Source organism: Labrus bergylta, chromosome 5 (genome assembly GCF_963930695.1).
Source record: "Labrus bergylta chromosome 5, fLabBer1.1, whole genome shotgun sequence".
NCBI classification, from domain to species: domain Eukaryota; kingdom Metazoa; phylum Chordata; class Actinopteri; order Labriformes; family Labridae; genus Labrus; species Labrus bergylta.
Genome location: NC_089199.1, coordinates 33,407,041 through 33,432,687, shown reverse-complemented (window position 1 = coordinate 33,432,687; position 25,647 = coordinate 33,407,041). Strand labels below are relative to the sequence as shown.

General features: G+C 45.0%; 2 protein-coding genes across 2 annotated transcripts; one reads left to right on the top strand and one right to left on the bottom strand.

Moving 5' to 3' along the window:
* The first annotated feature begins 270 nt into the window (after positions 1-270).
* si:dkey-43k4.5 (potassium voltage-gated channel subfamily S member 2) lies at positions 271-15,343 on the top strand. Its single transcript, XM_029282740.2, has 10 exons — positions 271-661; positions 6,875-7,051; positions 7,553-7,686; positions 8,301-8,465; positions 8,542-8,713; positions 10,729-10,812; positions 10,891-11,052; positions 11,941-12,024; positions 14,301-14,393; positions 14,471-15,343. The coding sequence occupies exons 2-10, from the start codon at positions 6,881-6,883 to the stop codon at positions 14,921-14,923; spliced, it is 1,518 nt and encodes a 505-aa protein (XP_029138573.2). The 5' UTR covers positions 271-661; positions 6,875-6,880; the 3' UTR covers positions 14,924-15,343.
* A 1,475-nt stretch (positions 15,344-16,818) lies between these two features.
* LOC110004298 (serine/threonine-protein kinase 4) lies at positions 16,819-20,573 on the bottom strand (the record flags this gene model as incomplete). The annotated part of the gene is given in 1 exon segment (XM_065955455.1): positions 16,819-20,573. A coding segment is annotated over 1 exon segment (160 nt), but the record flags the coding sequence as incomplete, so codon positions are not given.
* Between the last annotated feature and the right edge of the window lie 5,074 nt (positions 20,574-25,647).

Genomic DNA, 25,647 nt, shown 5'->3' with positions numbered 1-25,647 from the left:
GGTGTCAGTGTGTCTCTGTGGAGGTTGCAGGAATATTAAACTCATTAAAAGAAAGAAAAACAAACCTGAACCTCATTAAGGACCACACACACACACACACACACACACACACACACACACACACACAGTAATATTGCAGTGCTGAGTCCTTATGGAGATGAAATAATCAAGACTTTATAAATATCACTATTAATGTTCCCAGTTGACCACTGAGGGCCGCAAACACATCAGAAAACAACCATCAGCTGTGTGTGTGTGTGTGTGTGTGTGTGTGTGTGTGTGTGTGTGTGTGTGTGTGTGGGTGTGTGTCTAAAGCGAGGCGCTCGTGCTTCTCCGCCGTAATGTGCCGGAAAAAGCCGAAGACGTCCTCCGGGAGCAGCCGAACCGAGAGAGACTCAGATGGAGGAAATGTGCGAGTCCACAGCGGACTCTGTCCTCTCTCCCGTCCACAGTGTCCTGTCCCCGGCAGAGGAGGAGGAGAGGTTGATGTGGAAGTTTTCAGCAGCACACATCACGGTTTGCTTTTTATAAATCACAAAGAGAAGAGGAGTGAGCGACAGTTTGGAGGATTGTCTGAAGTGGAGGTGTAAAGTTTGAGACGCGTCATGGGGTGAACGTGACGGCTGAGGAGGATGAAGGAGCGTCGAGTCCAAACTCACAGGTGAGCCTCACATTCAACACGTTTCATTGTTTCTGTTATTTAATGTCCACCTTCACACCTGATAACTTCACTCCCTGTTACACACACACACACACACACACACACACACACACACACACACACACACACACACACACACACACACTGTCAGGGAAACAGAAAGAGGCTGTGTGAGTAAATACACTTAGTTATTAAAGGTGCAGCTTCACGTGCTGAATTATAGATTATCTTTCTGTTTGTGTGTGTGTGTGTGTGTGTGTGTGTGTGTGTGTGTGTGTGTGTGTGTGTGTGCAGCTAATTAGAGACACACACACACACACACACACACACACACACACACACACTCCTTCTGTCTTTTGTGACAGAACCAAGGTCAGGTGTGTTGGCAGTGTCAATAATTTCCTAAAACACGCAGTGCATCATTGGATAGTCTGTGTCGTGCAGACAGAGGGGGAGGGGCCCCAGACGATCGCCTAACCATGCTCATTGGTAAAGTCAGCCAATGGGTGGGGGTTTTGACTGCTCCAATGGAAGAAGAGACTCTTATTGGCCTGAACTAATTGAATGTTTTGATGTTTGGGGTATTTGTTCCTCTCTAAGTCATAAGAAAGTTGAATCGGTCTGACTCATAGCTTTCAGTCACATGACCAGCGTTGAGGCGTGGAGAATGTTCCAATGGGATTTTTATGAAGTCGTTTTCACTTCTACACTCCTGAAAATATCTAAATAAGGCTTCATGTTTCAACACCAGAGGTTACTGCTCTCTCTCTTTGATCGGGTCCTAACTGTGCAGAAAATCTTTGGAGTCAGGAGGACACACTCTGACAAACTTTGACAGTTCTGGACGAATCGGCTCGTTTGGTCACCTTACACCTTTAAAGAGGACATGGACATTATCCCCCTCCTCCTCCTTTTCAAACAGTCCTCCTCCACCTTTTCAAACAGTCCTCCTCCACCTTTTCAAACAGTCCTCCTCCACCTTTTCAAACAGTCCCCCTCCTCCACCTTTTCAAACAGTCCCCTCCTCCTTTTCAAACAGTCCTCCTCCACCTTTTCAAACAGTCCTCCTCCACCTTTTCAAACAGTCCTCCTCCTCCACCTTTTCAAACAGTCCCCTCCTCCACCTTTTCAAACAGTCCTCCTCCACCTTTTCAAACAGTCCTCCTCCACCTTTTCAAACAGTCCTCCTCCTCCACCTTTTCAAACAGTCCTCCTCCACCTTTTCAAACAGTCCTCCTCCTCCACCTTTTCAAACAGTCCCCTCCTCCACCTTTTCAAACAGTCCTCCTCCACCTTTTCAAACAGTCCTCCTCCACCTTTTCAAACAGTCCTCCTCCTCCACCTTTTCAAACAGTCCTCCTCCACCTTTTCAAACAGTCCTCCTCCTCCACCTTTTCAAACAGTCCCCTCCTCCACCTTTTCAAACAGTCCTCCTCCTCCACCTTTTCAAACAGTCCCCTCCTCCTCCACCTTTTCAAACAGTCCCCTCCTCCACCTTTTCAAACAGTCCCCTCCTCCACCTCCTTTTCAAACAGTCCCCTCCTCCACCTTTTCAAACAGTCCTCCTCCACCTTTTCAAACAGTCCCCTCCTCCACCTTTTCAAACAGTCCTCCTCCACCTTTTCAAACAGTCCCCTCCTCCACCTCCTTTTCAAACAGTCCTCCTCCACCTCCTTTTCAAACAGTCCTCCTCCACCTTTTCAAACAGTCCTCCTCCACCTTTTCCACCTGTCCCCCTGTGGTCTAAATGAAACATCTGTGCTGTGCTTTGGTCAAAATATAACATGAATCAAGCACCAGAGGAGGTTTGTGACCCTGTAGAAACCAGCTCTCTCAGAACGCTCCGTTTTGGTGTGTGTGTCTCTTTAAATGTAATGAGCCCCGCCCCCTGAGTTTTCCCCGTAGACATCACTCCTCTGTACAGAATAAAAATGGAGGACCTGCACTAAAGTTTTGTTCTAGTCTGGGGGTGGAGTCCATGGGAGGAGATACCAGGGGAGGGGAGGGGATTTTTTTTTTTTTTACCAGAATCCCACTGTGACATCACAAGGAGAGCACATTTGAAACAGAGCATTTTTCTCTGTGTTGTAAGACTTATGCAGACCACAAACAAAGGACTGGATGGTTTATTTCACATGTTGTGGGTCAGTAGACTCTCAGGTTACCCAAATATATGTTCAGAAACACAAAGTGGATTTTTCATAATATGTCCCCTTTAAGACTTTATAAGAAATAAAGAGACCCTCTCAGTAACTCCTTTATTAAAGACCCTGAGCTGTGGTTTAAAGTTCTCAGAGTCCGTACACCTCGGAGCTCAGAAGAAGATAGCACATAAATGTTGTTTATATTTCTCACCACATTGTGTCCGTACGACCAACACACTTCATGAATATATTAAATATTTGTGAACCTTCTATATAAAATATGTTTACATCAGCTTCTGCTCTTCTTTTATTTTCCTGTTTCACCTTTAGTGCTGCCACTAAATTACATAAAGATGTCTTTGGAGACTTTCTATAGATGTTTGCTGTAAACCTGGAACTGATGAAACATGCTGACTCGGCACTCTGCTCCACACGGCCGCTCATCTAAACCTCACCTCTACCTTTAATAAGTAAATAAAGAGATTATCGTTTTTATCAGGAGCTGTGGACAAAACGTGCTGTGTCAAATATCAGTGAACTCTGAGAGTCATCCCAACCCTCCTTTAAACCTGACTGACCCCCCTTTTGCCCCCCCACAATGTGTGGTGGAAAGGAAGATGTTTGAAACATTTAGCATAAATCCAGTCTGTCCTGTATAAATGTGTCTCTGAGTCCTGACTGTCTACAATGAGGGAGAAGCTCGAGTCCCGCTGGCTGTGTTGTTGTCAGAGCCGTGTTTACATGGACGGGACGGCCGGCTCCTCCCCTTGTGTATAAAAGCTGTTTTAGTCAAGAACTAGAGAGAAGAAGAAGAACATACTCACTGATTATTTGGATGTTAGTAAGAGTTTTTAGATCACGCTCATTCTGTGTCAGTTTACATGAAATGTGAAGCTACGAGCTAACTAAAGAGCGCTAACATTAGCATGCTAACTCAACAATGTGAAGCTACGAGCTGACTAAAGAGCGCTAACATTAGCATGCTAACACAACAATGTGAAGCTACGAGCTGACTAAAGAGCGCTAACATTAGCATGCTAACACAACAATGTGAAGCTACGAGCTGACTAAAGAGCGCTAACATTAGCATGCTAACTCAACAATGTGAAGCTACGAGCTGACTAAAGAGCGCTAACATTAGCATGCTAACACAACAATGTGAAGCTACGAGCTGACTAAAGAGCGCTAACATTAGCATGCTAACACAACAATGTGAAGCTACGAGCTGACTAAAGAGCGCTAACATTAGCATGCTAACACAACAATGTGAAGCTACGAGCTGACTAAAGAGCGCTAACATTAGCATGCTAACACAACAATGTGAAGCTACGAGCTGACTAAAGAGCGCTAACATTAGCATGCTAACACAACAAAGTGAAGCTACGAGCTGACTAAAGAGCGCTAACATTAGCATGCTAACACAACAATGTGAAGCTACGAGCTGACTAAAGAGCGCTAACATTAGCATGCTAACACAACAATGTGAAGCTGCGAGCTGACTAAAGAGCGCTAACATTAGCATGCTAACACAACAATGCAGGACACAGGGGATTGCAGCTCGAGCTGAGGACGATTTTGTCCACCGTTTGGTGTTTAATTATGGAGCGTTCTAATTGATAACTCCTCCGCGTGAACGTGAGTGGAGAGGGGTTGGAGGTGTGTCTCTGGAGGAGAGCGGAGGCTTCAGGGTGGAGGAGGCGTGGCCAAACAGCAGTTTGTTTTGGTGTCATGCTGGAGCTCAAGGGCGACATCTACTGGATCAAAAAGTCGCACATTCTTCCTTTAAGCTGGCTTCACACTTCTCAAAGTTTTTGGTCAGGTGGCTTGATTTAAGGCATGTTGTGTTAATAAGATTATTTTACTGCTCCTGATGGAGTCAGAGCCTCATCGATCTGGAATCTTAAATATCTAATACTAACATGCCTCCTTCATACACTTCCTGTTCCATGCAGACAGATGTTCTTCTTCATGCGTCCATTAATCAGCGATCTGAGGAGAGAAAGCTGAGCAGTTAGACTCTTTAAATATATTACCTCCACATTACTGAACACCTGAGTGAGACTCCTCGTTTCCTTCACTCTTCAATCAGAGACTGAGTGTAACATGATCTCATTACCTGAGGCCGGGCTTTTACTGCAGCATCATAATGGACGTGTTAGAGGAACTCTGAGTGAAACCATGTTGGGCTGAAGAATCGCATCACATTTGATTTATTAGAGCTCACAAACCTGACGTGACCTTGATCTGGATCAAACCTTTGGTACGGTTTGTTCTAAACTTTTGATTTTAATTTGTATAAAACGTTCCATTCATTAATTTCCACCGCTCCCCTGGGGTCGGGTCTCAGTGGCAGCTAGCGCAGTAAGTTTTTTTTGTTTAGTTTAATCGTTTATTTGAATCAGGGACAGTGTACAAAAAAAACCCCATTAGTTTCAGAAGAGAAGAGATGCTCTGTACCAGATTTAGCAAATTTTCATCTGTTATCCCTGGGCAGATGATGGCAACAGTCAAAATACAAATCAACCAGTCACACACACACACACACACACACACGTGCACACACACACACACACACACACACAGACGCACACGCATACTCCTCCCGCTTGTGTCAGCAATCTTTTTGTCACTACCCATAGCTCATGAGCACAGGTGAGGGCTGGAGAGTGACCGGTAAATCGAGAGCGTTGTCTTCATGCTCAGCTTCCTCTTCACTACAACGCCTTCATTACTGCAGACTCGGAACCGCTCCGCCTGTCAATCTCAGTGTTCACTTTACCCACGAGGCCCAGAGATACTTGAGCTCCTTTACTCGGGGCAGAGACATGACCCCCGCCCAGAGATGTTTGCCCTTTTCCACTAAAGAACCACGACGTCAGACTTGGAGGTTCTGACTTTCTGCAGAGTTTGGCCCAGAAGGCGTCAGTCTGATCAGAAATAAAAAACCTAAAAATATAAAAATGATGACTCCAGATCTCGTCTTCGTTCCCTGAAGCCTCACTTGTTGCTAGGCAATATTAAAGCTTGCCAACTGGACTGGACTTGATTCTGTTTCCTGCCGTGATCTGAAGACTGCAGATAATAAAATCATACTTCAGGCAGCAGAGGGTGAAGGTGAAAGAGAGAAACTTTAAACCTCTCATGACACCTTTAATGTTTGATTATAATGCTTCAGAGAGTCTGTCACTGAGCATGTGTGGGAGTCTGTTTGTGTTTTAAACTCGATCACACCGAGACAAATATCTTCAACCATGCTCAACGAGCAGAGTGGCGAGTCTTTGAGCTAAAACTGCAGATAAATCTCGTGCAGATGATCGAAAACAGAAAGAGACAGACACAGAGAAATCTTCCAAACCTTCACTTTTTAGTATTCAGTCTGCAGAGAGGTGAAATCCAGTAAAAGCTTGTTGGCAGTAAACCAATGAACACTGACATTAAGAGTCTGGAACTTCAGATTAGTGTCCGTCCGTCTGCTCGTAAAGTGCATTTAGCAGAGTGGATGAAATCACAATGACTTCATCACGAGGACACAGAAAGAAAACTGAGGCTCGTCCCCGTCAGTTTTTGATCCAGGTTTGAGTTTTATGCTGAGTCAGCGAGGGAGAAGGAGTGAGGGAGAGGGTAAATTAAGTTTAGAAACTTTAAAATCCACCAGCCAATCCAAGCGCTGCATTCAAGGTCTGATACGAGAAATCTGCAGTCAGAGGACGAGGCAGGAGTCTTGGTACATTTCTCTAATTGTCAACTAATCCAATAAAAAGGCTTCCTGCTCAGTGAGCTGAACAAGAAGGGAGACCACTCTGTTCTAAAGTTATCGCTGCAACACCTGTTGGTTTGACCTGATAACTGCTCTCATATCTGACAAACCGAGAGGTGTCCAAAACGGCCGTGTGGGGGCGCCTTAAAACTGCTGTGAATCTGTAAAATGTAAACATCATCTTCCTGCCAACTTGCCCTTAAAAGTTTTTAAAACCTGGAAGATCCAAAAATAAAAAGATCTCCTTTATAAACATGAGTCTCTGCAGGTTTCCTCTCGCTCTCTCTCCATGCCGTGTTCTGTCTCCTCCAGGCAACCATGGTGAAGGAGAGTCTGCCCAGCTGGGTCCAGCAGGACTCGGAGGACGGTATGGTCCACGTGAACGTCGGCGGTCTGAAGAGGAGTCTCTGCTCGAGCACGCTCAAGAAGTTCCCCGACACCCGACTGGGGAAACTGCTCGCCTGTGACTCCGAGGAGGATATTCTGCAGGTCGGTCGTTGGAATTATTTATGTCATGACAAAAATCATTTCAGAAACAAGCTGCTGGTGATCTTATTGTCCTTTAGACACATCCCCATATCCTCATCACTTCCTCCTCTCTTCCTGCTTCCTGTACTTATTAATATCCTCATCACTTCCTCCTCTCTTCCTGCTTCCTGTACTTGTTAGTATCCTCATCACTTCCTCCTCTCTTCCTGCTTCCTGTATCCTCATCACTTCCTCCTCTCTTCCTGCTTCTTGTACTTATTAATATCCTCATCACTTCCTCCTCTCTTCCTGCTTCCTCTACTTATTAATATCCTCATCACTTCCTCCTCTCTTCCTGCTTCCTATATCCTCATCACTTCCTCCTCTCTTCCTGCTTCCTGTACTTATTAATATCCTCATCACTTCCTCCTCTCTTCCTGCTTCCTGTATCCTCATCATTTCCTCCTCTCTTCCTGCTTCCTGTATCCTCATCACTTCCTCCTCTCTTCCTGCTTCCTGTAGGTGTGTGATGACTACGACGTGCAGCAGAAGGAGTTTTATTTTGACAGGAATCCCGGCCTGTTCCCTTATGTCCTCCATTTCTACCAGACGGGAAAACTTCACATCATGGACGAGCTGTGTGTCTTCTCCTTCAGGTCAGTCTCTCTCTCTCTCTCTCTCTCCCACTCATGGATTTGCTCTATGCATTTACCCAGTGCTTTTATGGGACCATGGTTGCCTGGCAACATTGTAATATATATTTGTGTCGTCTGCGTAGTTATGATAACTTATTTTATTGTTTTTTATAATCTGAGCTAGTGGGAGCATGTAGAAGTTAAACAGAAGAGGCCCCAGGATGGAACCTTGGGGAACTCCACAAGTAATTTTTGTTTGCTCAGATCTGAAGTTACCTATAGACACGAAGAAGTCCCTGTCCTTTAAGTAGGAGTTTAGTACTGTGCCAGAAACTCCCACCAAGTTTTCCAGTCGGTCGAGTAATATATTGTGGTCAACTGTAACGCAGCACTGAGATGAAATCAAACTTGACTGGAAGACATCAAAACAGTCGTTCAATGTCAAGAAGTGAAAATGTTTCCCACAGGAGCTTTAAACAGATTCACCAGCTGCTCTTCTATTGGACAAAGTCTCTCTTTAACAACGCAAGAATAGGGATTTTGAGTGAGGCTTGATGGTGATATAATTCTATTATCTTCATTGAAACCCCTGTTAGCTGGTTAGATTTTTAACTCCTGTTCCCCCGCCCCCACAGTCAGGAGATCGAGTACTGGGGCATCAACGAGTTCTTCCTGGACAGTTGCTGTAGTTACCGTTACCACGACCGCAAGCTGGAGAGCAGCCGCCATCGCAGCTGGGACGACGAGAGCGAGGAGAGCAGCATAGACACGTCTGTGGACGAGATCTCCGACCTGAAAAGGTACCTCTCCGTATCATTATCAGAGTTTTTATTTCTCTCTGGGAGTGACTTTAACCCCTCGTGGTCTCCTCTTCAGAGACATGCTGCACTTTGAGGAGGTGCGCTACGGACACATCAGGAAGTGTCTGTGGCTGACGCTGGAGAACCCCGGGTACTCCATCCCCAGCAAACTCTTCAGCCTGCTCTCCATCTGTGTGGTGCTCACGTCCATCGCCATCATGTGCATCAACAGCATCCCCGAGTATCAGGTGGGAAACATAATGGCGTACTCATTGCATTAGTCTGGATAGATTTCGCTGACGAGGCAAAGACAATGCACAGAGTGGGAGAGGCGTGTACGTGCTGGTGTCTTAAATACATTGTAAAGTTAGTAACGGCACTTAGATCATTGATTTTGTGCTCCTGGAAGTTTTTTCTTTTAAAGTACTCTTAGCGCCTGATGGCTTCGATGTGCATCTCAAATCTGACTCACAACTCAGTGGACTGTAAACACACAGATCTGAAACACACATTTCTACATTCTGTAAGGCTTACAGGCCATATTTTATAAAAGGCTCCCTAAAAAAACCCAATTCAAACATCGCTAAAAGCTACAAAAATAGAAATATCATGACAGTAATTAAGCAGACAGTTGAGCAGCCACAGGAGAAAACACATAAACCATGCAGGATACACATAAAGCAGCATTTGGTTAATATATAAAAAAAATGTATATCATGCAGGACAGACATGGAGCAGCATTGAGCAGACATAACAATGTACCAAAAAAAACAAAAACAAGTATTAGTAAAAGCACATATCCAATAACCTACTGAAGTAAATGTAACGGGCACACAACAAGACAACATGTAACACTATATACATGATACATGATTGGAAATCAAAAATACACAAAAATACACAGCTGTTGAGTTTTCTACAGGTACAAAGAAATCCAGTGATTGCCATCTGACTGCAGACACTGTAGGCCGACGATCAGCTCTAATTAGGATGATGACGAGCAGGATGTCAAAGGGAGGGGCGTTAACATCACTGTGGAGGCCTTTTGTTTGAATGATGAGACACTCTGATTATCTCAAACTCTGAGAACTCTATTTACACAAAAACTGCAGAATGTGGAAACTTTGGAGGTAAAAACCAATAAAACCAACAACATCCCAGTCAGAGATGCATGTGTGCCAGCAGATGCAGAAAGAATCGCAAAAAGAGGAAACACAATCAGCTCAGCTCTGCTAACACGAACACATCCAGCTGTGTCTCACTCTGAGCCCGCTGTGAGAGGACACTTGGTGAAGGAGACGAGGGACATGAAGAGGGAATGAAGAAACTAACAGCTGTCAAAGTGTTGAAGTGAAACTTGCATGTGCCACAATTCAGACAATTATCTCAATCCACCTCATCACAGTGTGCGACTGTTTTTAGTTTGTATCTCGACATCATCGTAAACGAGGGAAACCTCAAAGGTCTAGAGGCAGAAATAAAAGTTTGAAGGTTGATTTTGAGGCTTTTTATCCGAGAGACGGGACAGGGTAAGGGGTAGTCAGAAATGTAGGGAGAGAGCGAGAGAGTGGGGAAAGACAGGTCACAAGTCGGACTTCAACCCAGGCCGTCCGCCTGGAGGACCAGTGTCTCCGTTCTTGGGGCGCGCACACTTACCTCAAGGCTACCAGCGCCCCCTATAGGCAACATAGCAGAATTACATCCTAACTAAATATATCATGGAGAAACGATGTCCTAAAGAGAGTCAAGTCAAACTCCCTCTGGGTTTGTTGTTCTCAGCTCTGTGTTCACAGCGACCGGACGACAGTTTTCTGTTTCACTCAGAGGTTAAAACACGTGACATTCATGTGTTTTTTTCACGTGAACCCCTCCCTCTCTAATCATTCTGCCATCTCAATGGGGAAGAGAGATGGTCACGCCCACTGATGGACATGTACATAGAGGCATATTAACAGAGTTTTGTTGCTAGATTACAAGATGAGGAGAACCAGCAGACTTTACAAACTGAAAAAGCATTTTGTTTGTTCTCAACTGGTGGGTCGGGACCCAAAAGTGGGTCGCAGAGCCGTTTTCAGTGGGTCGCAAACTTGTGACAGGAAATTTAAAAAGTGTCTAAAAGTCTTGGAAGCGCTCTTAAAACATGCTGGTTCTGTTCCTTCTCTTGATTCTGTCACATGTTTGTACCAGCTGACTGATTAACATGAGCTCCATGTTTTGTTGGAATCCCCCACACAGTATGTTTGATCTCTACTTTTCCTCTCAGACTTTTGACAGTGAGGGGATGCTGCTGGAGGACTCGACCATGCAGGCTCTGGAGGTGTTCTGTACCTGCTGGTTCACCTTCGAGGTGAGGAGAGAAACACTAAACATGCTGACTATGTTGATGATCTATGAAGATTAATAAAATGTTTGTTCTGTGTGTGAGGTGGTGACGCGGCTGCTGCTCGCACCCAACAGGAAGAAGTTCTTCCATCACCCTCTGAACATCATCGACGTGGTGTCTGTGGCTCCCATCTACATCACGCTGCTCTTTGACCTGACGCTGGGCTCAGAGTCTGAGCTGGGGGATCTGGGGCGACTCATACAAGTTTGGATTTGTTATTTTATATGAATTTAAAATATGTGTGTACCCTTTAAATAAACATGATGTACATGTTGCTGTAAAAATTAAGATTAGTTTATTGGTTGATTGGTTGATTGATTGGTTGGTTGGTTGATTGGTTTGTTGGTTGGTTGGTTGGTTGGTTGGTTGGTTGATTGGTTGGTTGATTGATTGGTATGTTGGTTGGTTGGTTGGTTGGTTGATTGATTGATTGGTTGGTTGGTTGATTGATTGGTATGTTGGTTGGTTTGTTGGTTGGTTGGTTGATTGATTGTTTGGTTGGTTGATTGATTGATTGGTTGGTTGGTTGATTGATTGGTTGGTTGGTTGATTGATTGGTTGACTGGTTGGTGTGTTGGTTGGTTTGTTGGTTGACTGATTGGTTGGTTGATTGATTAGTTGATTGATTGATTGGTTGGTTGATTCATTAGTTGATTGATTGATTGGTTGGTTGATTCATTAGTTGACTGGTTGGTTGGTTGATTGGTTGGTTGGTTTGTTGGTTGACTGATTGGTTGGTTGGTTGGTTGGTTGGTTGGTTGGTTTGTTGGTTGACTGATTGGTTGGTTGATTAGTTGATTGGTTGGTTGATTGGTTGGTTGGTTGGTTGTTGGTTGGTTGATTGATTGGTGTGTTGGTTGGTCGGTTGATTGGTTGAATGAATGGACTTGTTGTTCAGTCTTAATAAAGTGTTTAATGGGATTTTGAAGACTTTACAGTTTTTATAGCATTACCATGTTTAAATAATTTTCTCTGGGTTTGTTTTTTCATAAAGTATTTATCTAAATCACTGACTTACTGCGGACTCGTGCACTTCAAATGAGAAAGGTCTCTCTCTCTCTCTCTCCCTTTCCTCACCCCCATCTCTTTCAGGTGTTCAGGTTAATGAGGATCTTTCGGGTCCTGAAGCTGGCCCGACACTCGACAGGTCTGCGGTCTCTGGGAGCGACTCTCCGGGTGAGCTGGGACTTGGATTATGTAACACTTCACTTCCTGACTCTGTGCAGACACTCGATGACATTAACCGCTCTCAGGATATTTAAAACTTTTAATTGATTTGTATTTTCTCCCTGACATTTTGTCCATTGACCTTTTCTGTATCAGATCAACTTTGATCGATGGTGAACAGATGGAGGCCTGAGCTCACTGTTCGAGGAAACTTTACTCAGAGAACATATCAAACTCTGAGGCCTTTCAGTAGACCAACAAAACACCACACAGCTTTGGACCAAAGGAGAGAGCGAATGTGTTATTTTACTTTATCACTTTAAAATGTATCCTACATAATCCAAATCATTTTAATTCACTATCTAAAGATATTTCTGTTGAAGCCCACATGGCATGGTTTCATTTAGGAGACGTTCAGGTATGTATCTTTAAAAAGCTGGAAGGTCAGCTCACCTGAATTTGACTTTAGGTTTTATTGCTGTGAATACTGAACATGCTCATATCAGGATCACGTGCGTCCGACTAACTAGCTGAAAAGTAGTCATATCGCCACCTATGATAGCTGAGTCTGACATTCAAATGAAACGATGTAATCAAACTGTAATGTTCACTCGACTTTGCTGTGCATGTAAACGTACTGACTGACATGTGGCGCCCCCCTTGGTTCCATTTTGAGGCCACTATGATTCATCCTGCAAAGCTCACTCAAGGTAAAAGACAAATACATTTTATTTGTATCCCACTTTACGCAGACGACATTCAGATATACTCTGGTCTTTAATGAAGTGTCTACGGTCCAATGGTCAGAGGTCTCGTAACAGTGAATAGTAGCATCCCTAGAATTGAGCCCTGGGGTGCTCCTAATGCCATTGTGATCCACTCCGTAAGCCCGGCTCAGACTACAAGAGGTTTAAAATCCAACCTGATTTATAAATCAGGTAGCATCACGCTCATCAGAAGAATCGTAGATATTTATCTGTTCCGAGAAGCCTCGAGTCGAGCACACCACTGTGATTTTCTGGAAGGCACTGGACTTCCAATTGGCTTGATTATCCTCTAGTCTGAGCCCGGTTTTCGTTGCAGTTTTTTGTCAGTTATTTACGGAGAGACTCTTGAAAATTAAAGTATCCAGACTTTTGACGCCTCTCCACTTGAGCCAGACGTGTAATGGTCATGTCTGCTCTCAGTTCTCCGTGCAGAGCATGTGAAGTGTATCAGTTTCACCTGCAGAGAGCCTCCATCTGATGCAGAATCAGTGACCGCAGTCTACTACTGCTCAGCTCCGCCTGGGTTTGATTTCATGAACACATGTAATCAAACCCGCGTAGAGTATGTGAGAGTGAAGATCATGTTACAGGATCATCTGTCATAACATGCACAGAGCATTATCTGCGTATAAAGTCTTAATGTGTGCACATTATTGTCTGCAATATCGAGTTTGGCTTTTGACAATGTTGCTGGTTTATTGGATGTGAAGGCCTTATGTTTACATTTAGACTGCAGATTTAAATTGATGCTTCAGAGAAACACTGGGAGCTCTTTGGTCTCTTCTTATCAACTGAGTTTAAACGTTAAATAAGCAAAAACAAGAAGTTTAAATTTGAGCCAACAAACTCTGAATCTGGACCAATCATAGCGGGTGTTTGTACGACCAGGCTTAACCCTAGGCTAACCCTAACTTCAAACACAGTAAAAACATTTTGAAAAGGAAACGTCTCCTGAAGGAAGACGCTCTGGTTATCAGAGTCGGGCACTGTTTGTTAGTCCAACAGCTGCAATCTGTAAATGATGATTTCTGTTTGGTTCTTACGTTGAAACTTGAGAGAGAGAGAGAGAGAGAGAGAGAGAGAGACAGAGAGAGAGAGAGACAAGCTGGATTACAGGGCGAGTCAGACCATAACTCAATGAACTGAGAGGAAGAAGGAAGGAAGGGAGGGAGGGAGGAAGGAAAGAAGGAAGGAAGGAAGAACGAAAGGACCGACTGACTGACCGACCGAATTAACAAACTTCAGTACATTGGACTCAATGTACTGAAGGAGAGGAAGAAGGAAGGGAAGGAGGGAGGGAGGGAGGGAGGGAGGGAGGAGGGAAGGAAAGAAGGAAGAGAGGAAGGGAGGAAGGAGAGAAGGAAAGAAGGAAGGCAGGCGGGAATGAGCAGACTAAAGAAAGAAAGACAGATAATGATTTATGGAGGTTTGAAGCTGTAGTTAAAGAGACGTTTATTTATCATCTGTTTCTGACTTTCTCAGTTTTTTTAACACCGTCCCTCCATGTCGTTTCTGTAGCACAGTTACCGTGAGGTCGGCATCCTGCTGCTCTACCTCGCTGTGGGCGTGTCCGTCTTCTCTGGGATCGCGTACACGGCTGAGTATGAAGAGGTGACAGCTCGTGTTTTACTGCAGTTTCAGATAAATGTGTTTTCAGAGCTGAGTCATGACTCCTCTTTCTGTTTCAGGACGTGGGTCTGGACACCATCCCCGCCTGCTGGTGGTGGGGGACGGTCAGCATGACCACGGTGGGGTACGGGGACGTGGTGCCCGTCACGGTGGCCGGGAAGCTGGCGGCGAGCGGCTGCATTCTGGGAGGCACCCTGGTGGTGGCGCTGCCCATCACCATCATCTTCAACAAGTTCTCCCTCTTCTACCGACGACAGAAAGCTCTGGAAGCTTCTGTGAGGAACAACAACAGCAGGAGGCTGAGGATGAGCTGCGAGGAGGCGCCGGAGGACGAGGAGGACGAGGACGAGGGGTCAGACGCAGACAGCAGGTGTCTGGACGAGGACGAAACGGATGACATGGAGGACGACGACATCGATTATGAAGACGACGGAGGAGTGATCAACTACAGCTACGTGGAGCATCCGTCGTACTCGTTCATGCTGAGGAGGAAGGAGCTCAATCAGCTGTGACGCAGACAGGAAGTCAACCTCCTCAGACTCTGATCCAAGTTTTCCAATCAAACTAAAAACCCTCGAGAACGTTTATTATTTATTCTGAACATCGACTTTCACCTGACCCACAGCCAAACAGTTGTAGAACAAAGATGGCCGTCATCCAAACGGTTCGACCGTCCAAACAGAGAGGACAATAAAATGAAGCAGGAGCTCTTTAATCAGAGTGAATAATGTCGGACTCTTATTCTGAAGGGACTTTAATTCTGCGTCTTCCAGGAGAGGCTGCTCTCTCTCTCCTCTCTATGTGCATGTGGTATGTTTAAGGATGAATGATCATATGAAACACATCGAGCTGCAGGTCTGGATGAATGAGCTGATGTGAAGAAGCATGCACAGAAAAGAAACAAGCAAAATAAAAGATATGATGAAACACTGTGAAGGTACTTTACTGTGGAGGAGGGAGGAGGAGAGGATGAACGGCGAGTTTCATGTTGTTACCATTTATAAAAACTGAAAGTGAGCGATATTTGGACACCTGTGAATAACGCAGACATGATCGTGTTTGCAAATATTCACTCTTCATGATGCGTTTATAAAACCATGTTGGTGCTCATCATTCTCTGTTCTCTCTCTCAGCTGGGTTAACCTCCTCCTCCTTTTCCTCTCTCTCTTGTCATCTCTCTATTCCTCCTGAAATATCCGTCCTTTAACAGAGGAGTTGGAGGAGGGTCCTGAGGCCGGACAAGTTGAGAACCTCTGATTTATTACGAGTATAGAAACCATCTTATAAGTCGTCGTTATCAAACAAAAACCATCGTCATTACCATCATCATCATCAATAATATGGAGACCATCATCATTAAGTTAGTAGGTATTCATGAAAGAGCTGGGTCTTTAGCTTTTTCTTAAAGGTGCAGAGGGACTCTGCAGATCACATGGAGTTTGGAAGTTCATTCCACCACCGGGGGGCGACAGAGGAGAAGAGTCTAGTCAGCGTCACGAGATCCAAGTCGCTGCAAAACACCTCCCTGTAGGAGGCTTTAAAAAAGATCCAGATCCAGACTCTCCTGCAGTGTGGACGCAGCCTCAGATGATCACCTGCTGCACCGGTTCTCAAATGAAGCTAGAAGAACATTTAAGAACAGTTAAATAAATATGATGAAGCCTTTAAAACGAGGCCTTTGATCCTCACTGATAACAGCTGTGATCTTCAGCCCCTCCCCCTCCCTCATCACTAACACACACTGGCTTCAGTTTGTGTCTGAATCAGCAGCTTCAGAGTGACTTTGTGAAAGGTCCGGCGTGTTAACAGGATGATGGATCGCACCTGTCAGCCTGTCAGCTAACATCAGCTCAGCTTGTCACGGGGGGGGGGGGGGGGGGGGGGGGGGGCGCTGTCCTGTGAGCCCGCTGCTGCTCTCTGCAACAGCTGATCCTGATGTCTGTTTACATATTCACTTCTCCTCACCTTGGTCTTTGTTTTCCCCCTTTAACTGAATGATGTCTGCATGAAGTCATTTCACTACACCTTGATTCACCTTTGTTTATAAAGGAAGAATAAGTCTGCACACCAGGAGCTTACTTACTTTCACTCTGATCCTGTATTTGATCATGTCTATAAACCCCTCTATTTCAGCCCTGCTCAGAACAGGCTGTTTCTGTGTCTGTACCTTTAAATATGTAAATGAGCGGTGTCTGACCACCGCAGCGGCTCCGTCACTCTGACCTCTGCAGGAAACTGAGGAGGGAAACTCAAGAAGGTCGTCCTGACGAGCGGAAACATCGCTGATGTCACACTGGGAGGGAAACGTGGTGGAGTTCTTAATAAAGCAACAGCACAAAGTTTAACAGTCAAAACTCTTTAAGGACTCTGAACCACGTTAAAGTTTTAAAACAACGACACCAGCGCCTTCACTTTCTGCACTTTTTATTATTTTCTTTATACGACAGGCAAACAGGAAGCAATCAAACAAACATCAGAGATCTCAAAACATGGCGTCCACTGCAGACTTTAAGGCAAAAATATACAATTTATAACCTGTGGACCAATCAGGCGTCAAGACAGGGAGCGAGTGCAAAAACATGACTAAGAGCTCAGCAGGTAAGACGACTCTCTCTACAAGATGTCAAAACTACGGAAGCCCCAAAAGGACATGTGCATCCAGACGGTTGATTTGTCTTCGTGAAATCTCAAACACGACTCGACATCGCCCGGCTCGTTATCAACGTCTCTGTCTCTCTGATTCGTCAGTGATCAGAGGAACCGAGACGTTGTGATTTCTTTCTGATAAACTGGTGATGTCGAGAAGGAGTCGTGTTTGATGTCTTACGCAGCTACATCATGAGACTTACTTTAAAACATGTAGCAACGTTTCCCCGTGGTAACAATTGATTACATTTAGGTCGTTTTTTTCAACATTTAGACTCGTTAATCTCGTTATCTTGGGATCATAACGCCGTTTTCCTGAAATAACGACTTCATTTCATCGTTTTCTCAGAGGTGAAGTCGTTATCGCAGCGTCTTCATCACAAGGTAACGAGACGATCTGGAGAAAAAAACAACCTTAAAGTTCTCGTTCACACGAGATAACGGCTTTAAATTAAACGTTTGGCTGAATGTCCGCTTTGGGCTTCCGTACCAAAACATGAGAAGAGTTTCTGTTTCCAGTGATTACGACTCTATTAATGAAGCAGCTCAGACGTCACGTTTCATAAAAATCTAATTTCAATTCCTTTTTTTTTTTCAGAGTATTCATCAAACTCAAAACACAAAAAACAGCACGAGTTCAAACTGAGGCACAAAGATGAAAACTTCCCTTTTGTTTGTTTAACGACACGGAGAAAAGACGAGTCGTTCCAGCGTGCTCTTTATATTCAGATTCATCACAGACACGAGGTTACTTTACACCCTGAGGACTTTCATGACCTGAGAATCTGCTTTTCATTCTCACACACACTCCCGGGGTCAGACGGCCGTGACCTCCTCTAAAGCTACGTAGAAAAAATAGAAATCCTCCCGCCGATCTAAGCGGCGAGCGGCTCCCAGGAACGCCAGGGGGTAAATCTTGTGTGAGCGTCTTCCTGGCACACTCGGGTTCAGGCGGCGCTGCCAGATCACACTCATTTATCCAGCAGATAAAAGCTTTGTTGAATCTCTTCCATAAATGTGTCAGGCCCGGCTCGCCCTCAGAGACGCCGGACGCTCAAATGAAATCACTGCAGAGCACTGAAGGTCGGACGCCGGTGGAGGGAAACATTTCCCTCTCAGTCCTGTCCAACATTTAAACTCCAGCTGCAGAATATATCAAATTCCGATCTTAAAATGTAACAATCATTCAAAGTGGATTATCAGAGTTTCAGTTTGTTATACGGAGGCCATGAGAGGACAAACATCCAAACGCTTTGTATCACTCGGTTTTCTCTTGATAACGAGGAAACTCTGACGAGATTCATGAAATCTCGACTTATTTATCTCAAGGTAACGACATGAATAAATCCAGATCTCTAGAAAAATACATTATAAACTCGTTATCACAGGAAAACTGAGTAATTGAAAATGTCTGACTGTACGTCGGCTCAGGGCTCCGGTTTGTTCCATCAAAAACAAAAACAGGATGAAAACAAATCATTTCAACTGCCCGACAAAAAAACAAACTTGATCCCGACATTCAGAGTAACGGGGTGAAAACGGAGTCTCACTCGGACGTCGGCTTTTCACTAAACTCTTTCATTAAGAAGCTCAGGTTTTTTATATTTCTGTTTGTCTCCTCGCTGAAGCTAAGCAGAGAACTTTAAGGACTCTAAAGACGAGTTCAGGGGTTTTATATCTTTTAGTCTTTTCTCTGAATCATTGAAGGCTTATTGTTGAAAACAGAGACTCAGGGGCCGACTGATAGGAGAATTTTGGGGGCAGATATCGATATGTCGGCCGATATCTTTCTTAGATCTGTAGAGACAGAGATATATATAAACATTTATTGTGTTGAAGACAAGATGGTCACTCGACTGGAAAATAACTGAGCGTGTACGTGCGTCACTGCTCGACACTCTGGAGAGTGATGATGATTGTTGTAATCATACAGCGCCCTCTGCTGGTGAGAGAGAACTGCTAATGTAACACAGTGAAACTCTAATGAAATTTTATTTGACTGCTGAATAAATCGAGTGATATCGGCGCATATCTGAGATAAAATGAGCCGATACTGATGGTCACTGGATTTGCTGATATCAGCCGGCTGATTTATCGGTCGGGTTCTAGTTTGTTCACATTAATCATGAATGTTTGATCCAACTGATAGAATCAAAAAGTACTGAAGCTGAGAGAGAGAGAGAGCAGGGGCGGTCGAATCAGATTCATGCTGACGTTTTAAAGTCCAATTGGTGGATCATTAGAGTCCGTGTCCACCAACCAGCAGCGCCCGTTTCAAAACTAAATCAGCTGAACGTTACAGCCCTCTGAGTCGGACGTTTCTATTCACAACGCTATCAGTTGAAACAGCGCTGCTCTTTTCAATGTCATCTCTCCTTCACTGACCAATTAGAATCAAAAAGGGGCGGGACTTCAGTTATCAGCTTTGTCAACATGTCTTTGTCTTTTTAAAGGAACGGTTTCAGATGAAGAGCTGCGGCGGTGACATTTCTTTGAGTTTAGGTGAATATAAAATACATGAACATTTTTAAACCGCCCTAACAGCCACGAGCGAGCGAAACAGAAGGTAACTTAGCAACGATGAGCGCTCGTGATAGGCGCTCTGCAGCGGAGGTTGTGGGCGCTGCTGCCGTCTGTGGACATCGACCAAGAAGATGAATAAGTAACGTTGACGTTTCTTATTTCACAGAAACAGTGATGATGTGTTTGAAAGTAGAAATGATCACATTTGAAGGTTTTTTGTTGCCGTGGTAACAAAATGAGTTAAAGTACAGTTTGATTTGTAGAGGTATCATAATGAAGTTTATAACTGGTATCGTGACACTCCTCTAACCTGCAGCTTCAGAGGCAGGAATGTGCTCAGACTAACATGATCAGAATCTAAAGGCCGCCCCCCCTTTGACAGAGGAGGAGCTGGAACCAAACCAGAGGAGTACCTAAATCAAACAGTCAGCAGGTTAACGACACAGTACCACGCGCTTTAAAGTTAAAAAAAACTGAAGTAATAAAAGATCCAGGCGGCTTTCAGACACGGAGACAGTTTGGAGTTCAGCTCAGCGGCTGGAGGAGAAACGTTATTAAAGATCCAGAGACGGGACGACAGAGACGTTCTGAAATCACAGAAAGACGATGAAGTCATCACCATGAGAGAAGAGCGCTGTGTCAGCTCGTCCTCTGCAGCGTCCACACGATGAGGCGTCACACCCGGCCGCGTCGTCTCATCGCCGCTCGTTCAGGGTTAAAGTGTGCGGCGTGTTTGTTTGTGAAACCTCGTCTGTCTTTGTGGCGTTTCAAACCTCCACAGAGAAAACAACAAACATCCGGCTGTTCTCTGAGACGACGTCAGCACGATCGTCTCAGAAGTTCTGCTGGCGGCGTTTTTTGGCCTCGATGGCGTCCCAGGATGGGCTTCCTCTTGGCCTGGTAGCGCTGCGGATCTCCTCGATCTCCTGCTCCATCTGAGGGTCCAGAGAGGCCAGACGCAGACGCAGGTCCTCCACAGACCACGTGCTCACCTGCAGACACACAGCACACATCAGTTTACAATCTGAAGTTATTCATGACGACTCTAACACAGATTTATCCTCCTGCTCATCTTCATTCATGAAAACGTGTTCACGGGCACAAATACAGAAAATGAAGGATGCATCCCGTCCCGCTGCACCGTGAGGTCCAATCAAAACGAATCGTTGACGGATAATCGTAACAGAATCGAGAGGCCACAGCTCTACTCTGATTCTAAAGCTTCCCTCCTCCTCCCTCCCTTTCCTCCTTCCTTCCCCTCCTCCCCCCCCCCCCCCTCGTTATCATGACCCTCTGCAGAAAAACACTCTAAGGAGTTCAATCATCAAACAGTCCATTAAAGAACACTTAGAAAAAATCTTTAGCACAAACCCTAAAATATCTGAATCACGGCCGTGAGGATCAAGGTCTCTCTCTCTCTCTCTCTCTCTCTCTCTCTCTCTCTCTCTCTCTCTCTCTCTCTCTCTCTCTCTCTCTCTCTCTCTCTCTCTCTCTCTCTCTCTCTCTCTCTCTCTCTCTCTCTCTCTCTCTCTCTCTCTCTCTCTCTCTCTCTCTCTCTCTCCTCTCTCTCTCTCTCTCTCTCTCTCTCTCTCTCTCTCGACCTGATGCCTCCTTTATCTCTTGCCCCTGAGGGATTCCCCCTCTCAGCTTTTACCAGCAGCACTCTGCAGCTATTTATTACCCCGATCGATGAAACTAAAATAACACAGATAATCATTTCGAGAAGTGAAGGAAACTGGACTGAGGTACGGGGTCAAAGGTCAAACAGACGCAGAGAGCAGAAACTTTGAATATTCACTAATATAATAATTGTAAAATATAAAAAAGATTCAGAGACATTTTACCTCCTCGTCTAGGAGCAAAGAGCACACACAGCCCGCTCCACAGCCCCTCCCAGCTGTTTTTTTTACTCCCAGATACACTCAGGCGTTTGTGGAGCGACCACACTGAGGGCGAGGCGTCTCCGTGTAACGACACTTATCAGAATCAGAACTGGAATCTGCTTTGAGGAATGGTGATCAGATCAAAGCGCTACATTAGCATCTGGTCCGAGCCGTCGCACTCACATCTACAGAGGTCGACTCTTCAGCACATTGTCACAGCGACAGTGTGGAGCACGAGGACAGCGTGAGCACGAGGACAGCGTAAGACGAGGCCAGCGTGAGCACGAGGACAGCGTGAGCACGAGGACAGCGTGAGCACGAGGACAGCGTGAGCACGAGGACAGCGTGAGCACGAGGACAGCGTGAGCACGAGGACAGCGTGAGCACGAGGACAGCGTGAGCACGAGGCCAGCGTGAGCACGAGGACAGCGTGAGCACGAGGACCAGCGTGAGCACGAGGACAGCGTGAGCACGAGGACAGCGTGAGCACGAGGACAGCGTGAGCACGAGGACAGCGTGAGCACTGAGGACAGCGTGAGCACGAGGACAGCGTGAGCACGAGGCCAGCGTGAGCACGAGGACAGCGTGAGCACGAGGACAGCGTGAGCACGAGGCCAGCGTGAGCACGAGGCCAGCGTGAGCACGAGGACAGCGTGAGCACGAGGACAGGGTGAGCACGAGGACAGGGTGAGCACGAGGACAGCGTGACACTTTCAGATTTAAATAAAGACAGTCGTCTTATTGGGGAAATAAAAGAGAGAATAAACAACAAGTCAAAGTCATAATGTCCAGGGCTGCCAGTCTTTTGGTCAATTATTTTGCCACTTTAAGAAAAGTAATTGGTGTTGTATGTTATATCGTTGGAAAGCCTGATTAGTCACCTTTACATCGAGGTATAACTTGTAAGGATCGTGGCATTCGTGAACTGAGCAACACAGCTAAACGTGTGGGTAGCGCTCTAAAAGAATTTGCCAAAATCCCCTGCAATGGGGCGCTGGTGGCGACCGAAATAACATTTTCCAAACTTTTTTTGAGGAGTTTATTCTGGATTCATGATTCTAGTTTGTGAATGAGTCCAGACTTTAGGATCTACTCTAGTTAACGAGTTAGCATTAGCAGGAAGTGAAGTTATGAATCTATTTAAAATCTCAGAAGATAAAAATCTTTAATCTTTACATGAATGATTGTTGACTCTGAACACTTTGTTCTCTGGAGGAGAGAGAGCAGCCATGTTTTATTGAAGAGGAAACGTAAACAGAAAAACTGTTCATGAAATATTTAACTCCAAACCTGCACGCACGCACGCACGCTGAACTTCATCATGAACTCTTAACAATGTAACTTGAATTGTGCTTCCCCTTCAGCAGTTAAAAATGTAAAACGAATATCTAAAATATCATAAAAATAACGATACATGGCCGCCATGAGACGATATAATATCGGCACACAAAATATTATCATGATACTGTACTGTATCGATTTTTCACCCCACCTCTAACGAGAAGCTCCAATCACCTCCCTCTGTTAGCCAAAACACACTGACCCCGCCCCCCCAAACGAGAGCAAGAGCCGAAGAGGTTACGAGGTGCATTAGTGTCATGGGACAATTAAAGGAATCTTTTTTAGTCATAATTTGCTTTCAGTCTGATTTTGTAAAATAACTCTTATCATGAGTTGGTGAATGGTTACATCCCTATCAGGACGATTTCTATGAGAAATGTAAATGTGAAGGATCATGTGGATTTAGATGTAACTAAGGTCTCTTTGAAATGTGTTCAGAGGAAAGACGGGACAAGAGACGTGGAAAAAAGAAACCGATAAGAGAAGAATAAAAATAGATAAACAGAGGAAACACGGAGGAGAGACAGCACGGAGCGATTGATGGAGATCGGATGTTCTCCGTCTCATGAATAATGGAGGTGAGTGCTCTCCCACCACATGTTCTCTGCTGTCACTCACCACTGGACAGGCTGCAGCACAAACCCACGAAGAAGAGTAAATATGAGACAAGGACGCTATGAGAGGATTCTAATAAAACTCCATGTGGGGGGGTCTGAAGACGTCCAGAGATTCAGGATGTTTGAGGACAAAATGCTTATTTTAAATGTTCAAACCACAAACTGCTGGAAACAAAGAACAGAAACATCACTGTCCTGGATCTAAAGGAAAACATCTGGCAGCAGAATCCTAAAAATAGTCCAGTAGACGGGTCTAAATTTAAACACAGTCGGCATGAAGCTGTCAGCAAAACGCCTCAAAGTGTAGAAGAAGAAATCAGCTTTTCATCCTCACAACAATAAATCCCCCCGAGTGAGATATGTGTCATCAAGAAGTGAAGCCGATTTCACTTTGAAGAGTATTTAGAGGAACCGCCTGATTCCTCTACGTGGAGCAGTGAAGCAGCCGCAGATATTTGTGTCTTTAAAGGTCCAATCAGTGAGCTGTGTAGTGATGATAAAGGTATCTTACTCTCTGATCATTAAGGAAACATGCTATGTTGAAGTGCTGGCTTCTCTGACAACAATGCAGCAGCCAGTATGTCCTCCTTCTAACTTTAGATTCTGCTCCTGAATGCTCTGGATTTGTTTGGACCACATTGTGAAACATTTTGACGCTCTGTTTTGTGAAGTGCTGCGAGAATAGATTTCTGATCTTTTATTTATAATTCTGCTGAAGAAAAGAGGATGAGTGTGTGACAACTTACATGAGGTTGTTGTCACGACAGTCTTTGATAAACCTATTGAGAATGATGGCGCAGTGTGTGTGTGTGTGTGTGTGTGTGTGTGTGTGTGTGTGTGTGTGTGTGTGTGTGTGTGTGAGAGAGTGTGTGTTTATGTGTGTATTACATCTCCAGGACTAAAATCCGGTTCAATCTGCGTTACCTGTCAGCATCTGTTAGAGTAACAACTTCAAATACACAAAGGAAGTGATCCACGTCTCAGGTGGTGCATTTAACAGTACGAGCGCACGCACGCACGCACGCACGCACGCACGCACGCACGCACGCACGCACGCACGCACGCACGCACGCACGCACGCACGCACGCACGCACGCACGCACGCACGCACAGCACGCACGCACGCACGCAGGCAACTACATGATCTTATGTCACCACATCGCCACGGTGAAATCAGAAACTTTCTTCGGGGGTATATAACCTTTGTCTTTTCTTTATTGCACTTCTGTGTTAAATACTTGACTCTGATTGGCAAGACAAAGCAGCGGTCTGATAATCCATGACAGTACTAAAGTAAGCAGACGGTTTGATCAGAGACTCTGGAGGACTAACTCTGATCGTGTCAATCAGCTCGGAGACGTTTGGTTAATCTGACTCCAGACCAGCCAATCAGAGAGTAGATTGGGCCCTCGCTCCGTGACAGCGGTCATTATTATTAAGCTCATCATCGAGACAAGTATGAGGTCCAACATCCTCTGTTTGAGGTTCACAGGGAAGGAAAAGAATTATTTAATAATCATACAGCAAACAGGAAGGTAGCAGCGGCGGCCGTACAGCAACAACAGACTGTTGTCATGGAGACAAGACGCATGTTCAGCACTTTGCACACAAACGTCTCAGCTACTGAGCGCTAGGTTAACCCTTACTTAATAACACACCTTTCATGGAATAACTGCTTTAAGGTCTGAAACACGTTGCCGTTGGATACGCCCTGCAGGCGCGCTCAGCAGCCGGAGAGAGAGAAGCAGCGTTCTGTAAGAACCTTCAAGACCGAACAGGCAGCGAGGTCAGAGAAAACCATCTCGTACTTAAAGGTCACATGTTTAATATTTAATTAATCTGCCTGCCGTTTGTCCTGCTTAGACGTCCTGGAGACCAAACAAAACAACCTCTGCTTCCACACTGGCAGAGAAATGGTTTCCATGACGATGTTTCAGACCATTTTTAAAGGTAAAGGTCCAATCCGACTGAAAGCATTAACATGAAGTCTCTGTTTCTAACGCTCACTCTTCTAAAGGCTCAAATAAACTTTCTTTTGAACAATGCGTAGACAACCGGCTGCGTCGTGAGCGTAACGTTTACATACTTATGTACGCGTGTTACTGGAGGACTCCTCTAGAGGGAGCAGCACTTAAAGGGGACATATTATGAACAATCCTCTTCTTCAGTGTTTCTGAACATATATTTGGGTAACCTGAGTGTCTAAAGTGGTCTGCATAAGTCTTA

Excerpts from the sequence above, each read along its gene's own strand:
- si:dkey-43k4.5 (XM_029282740.2), top strand. The coding sequence starts at position 6,881 with ATGGTGAAGGAGAGTCTGCCCAGCTGGGTCCAGCAGGACTCGGAGGAC. Across the intron at positions 8,466-8,541 it reads GAGATCTCCGACCTGAAAAG|AGACATGCTGCACTTTGAGG; the intron begins GTACCTCTCCGT and ends TCTCCTCTTCAG. Across the intron at positions 12,025-14,300 it reads CTCTGGGAGCGACTCTCCGG|CACAGTTACCGTGAGGTCGG; the intron begins GTGAGCTGGGAC and ends TCGTTTCTGTAG.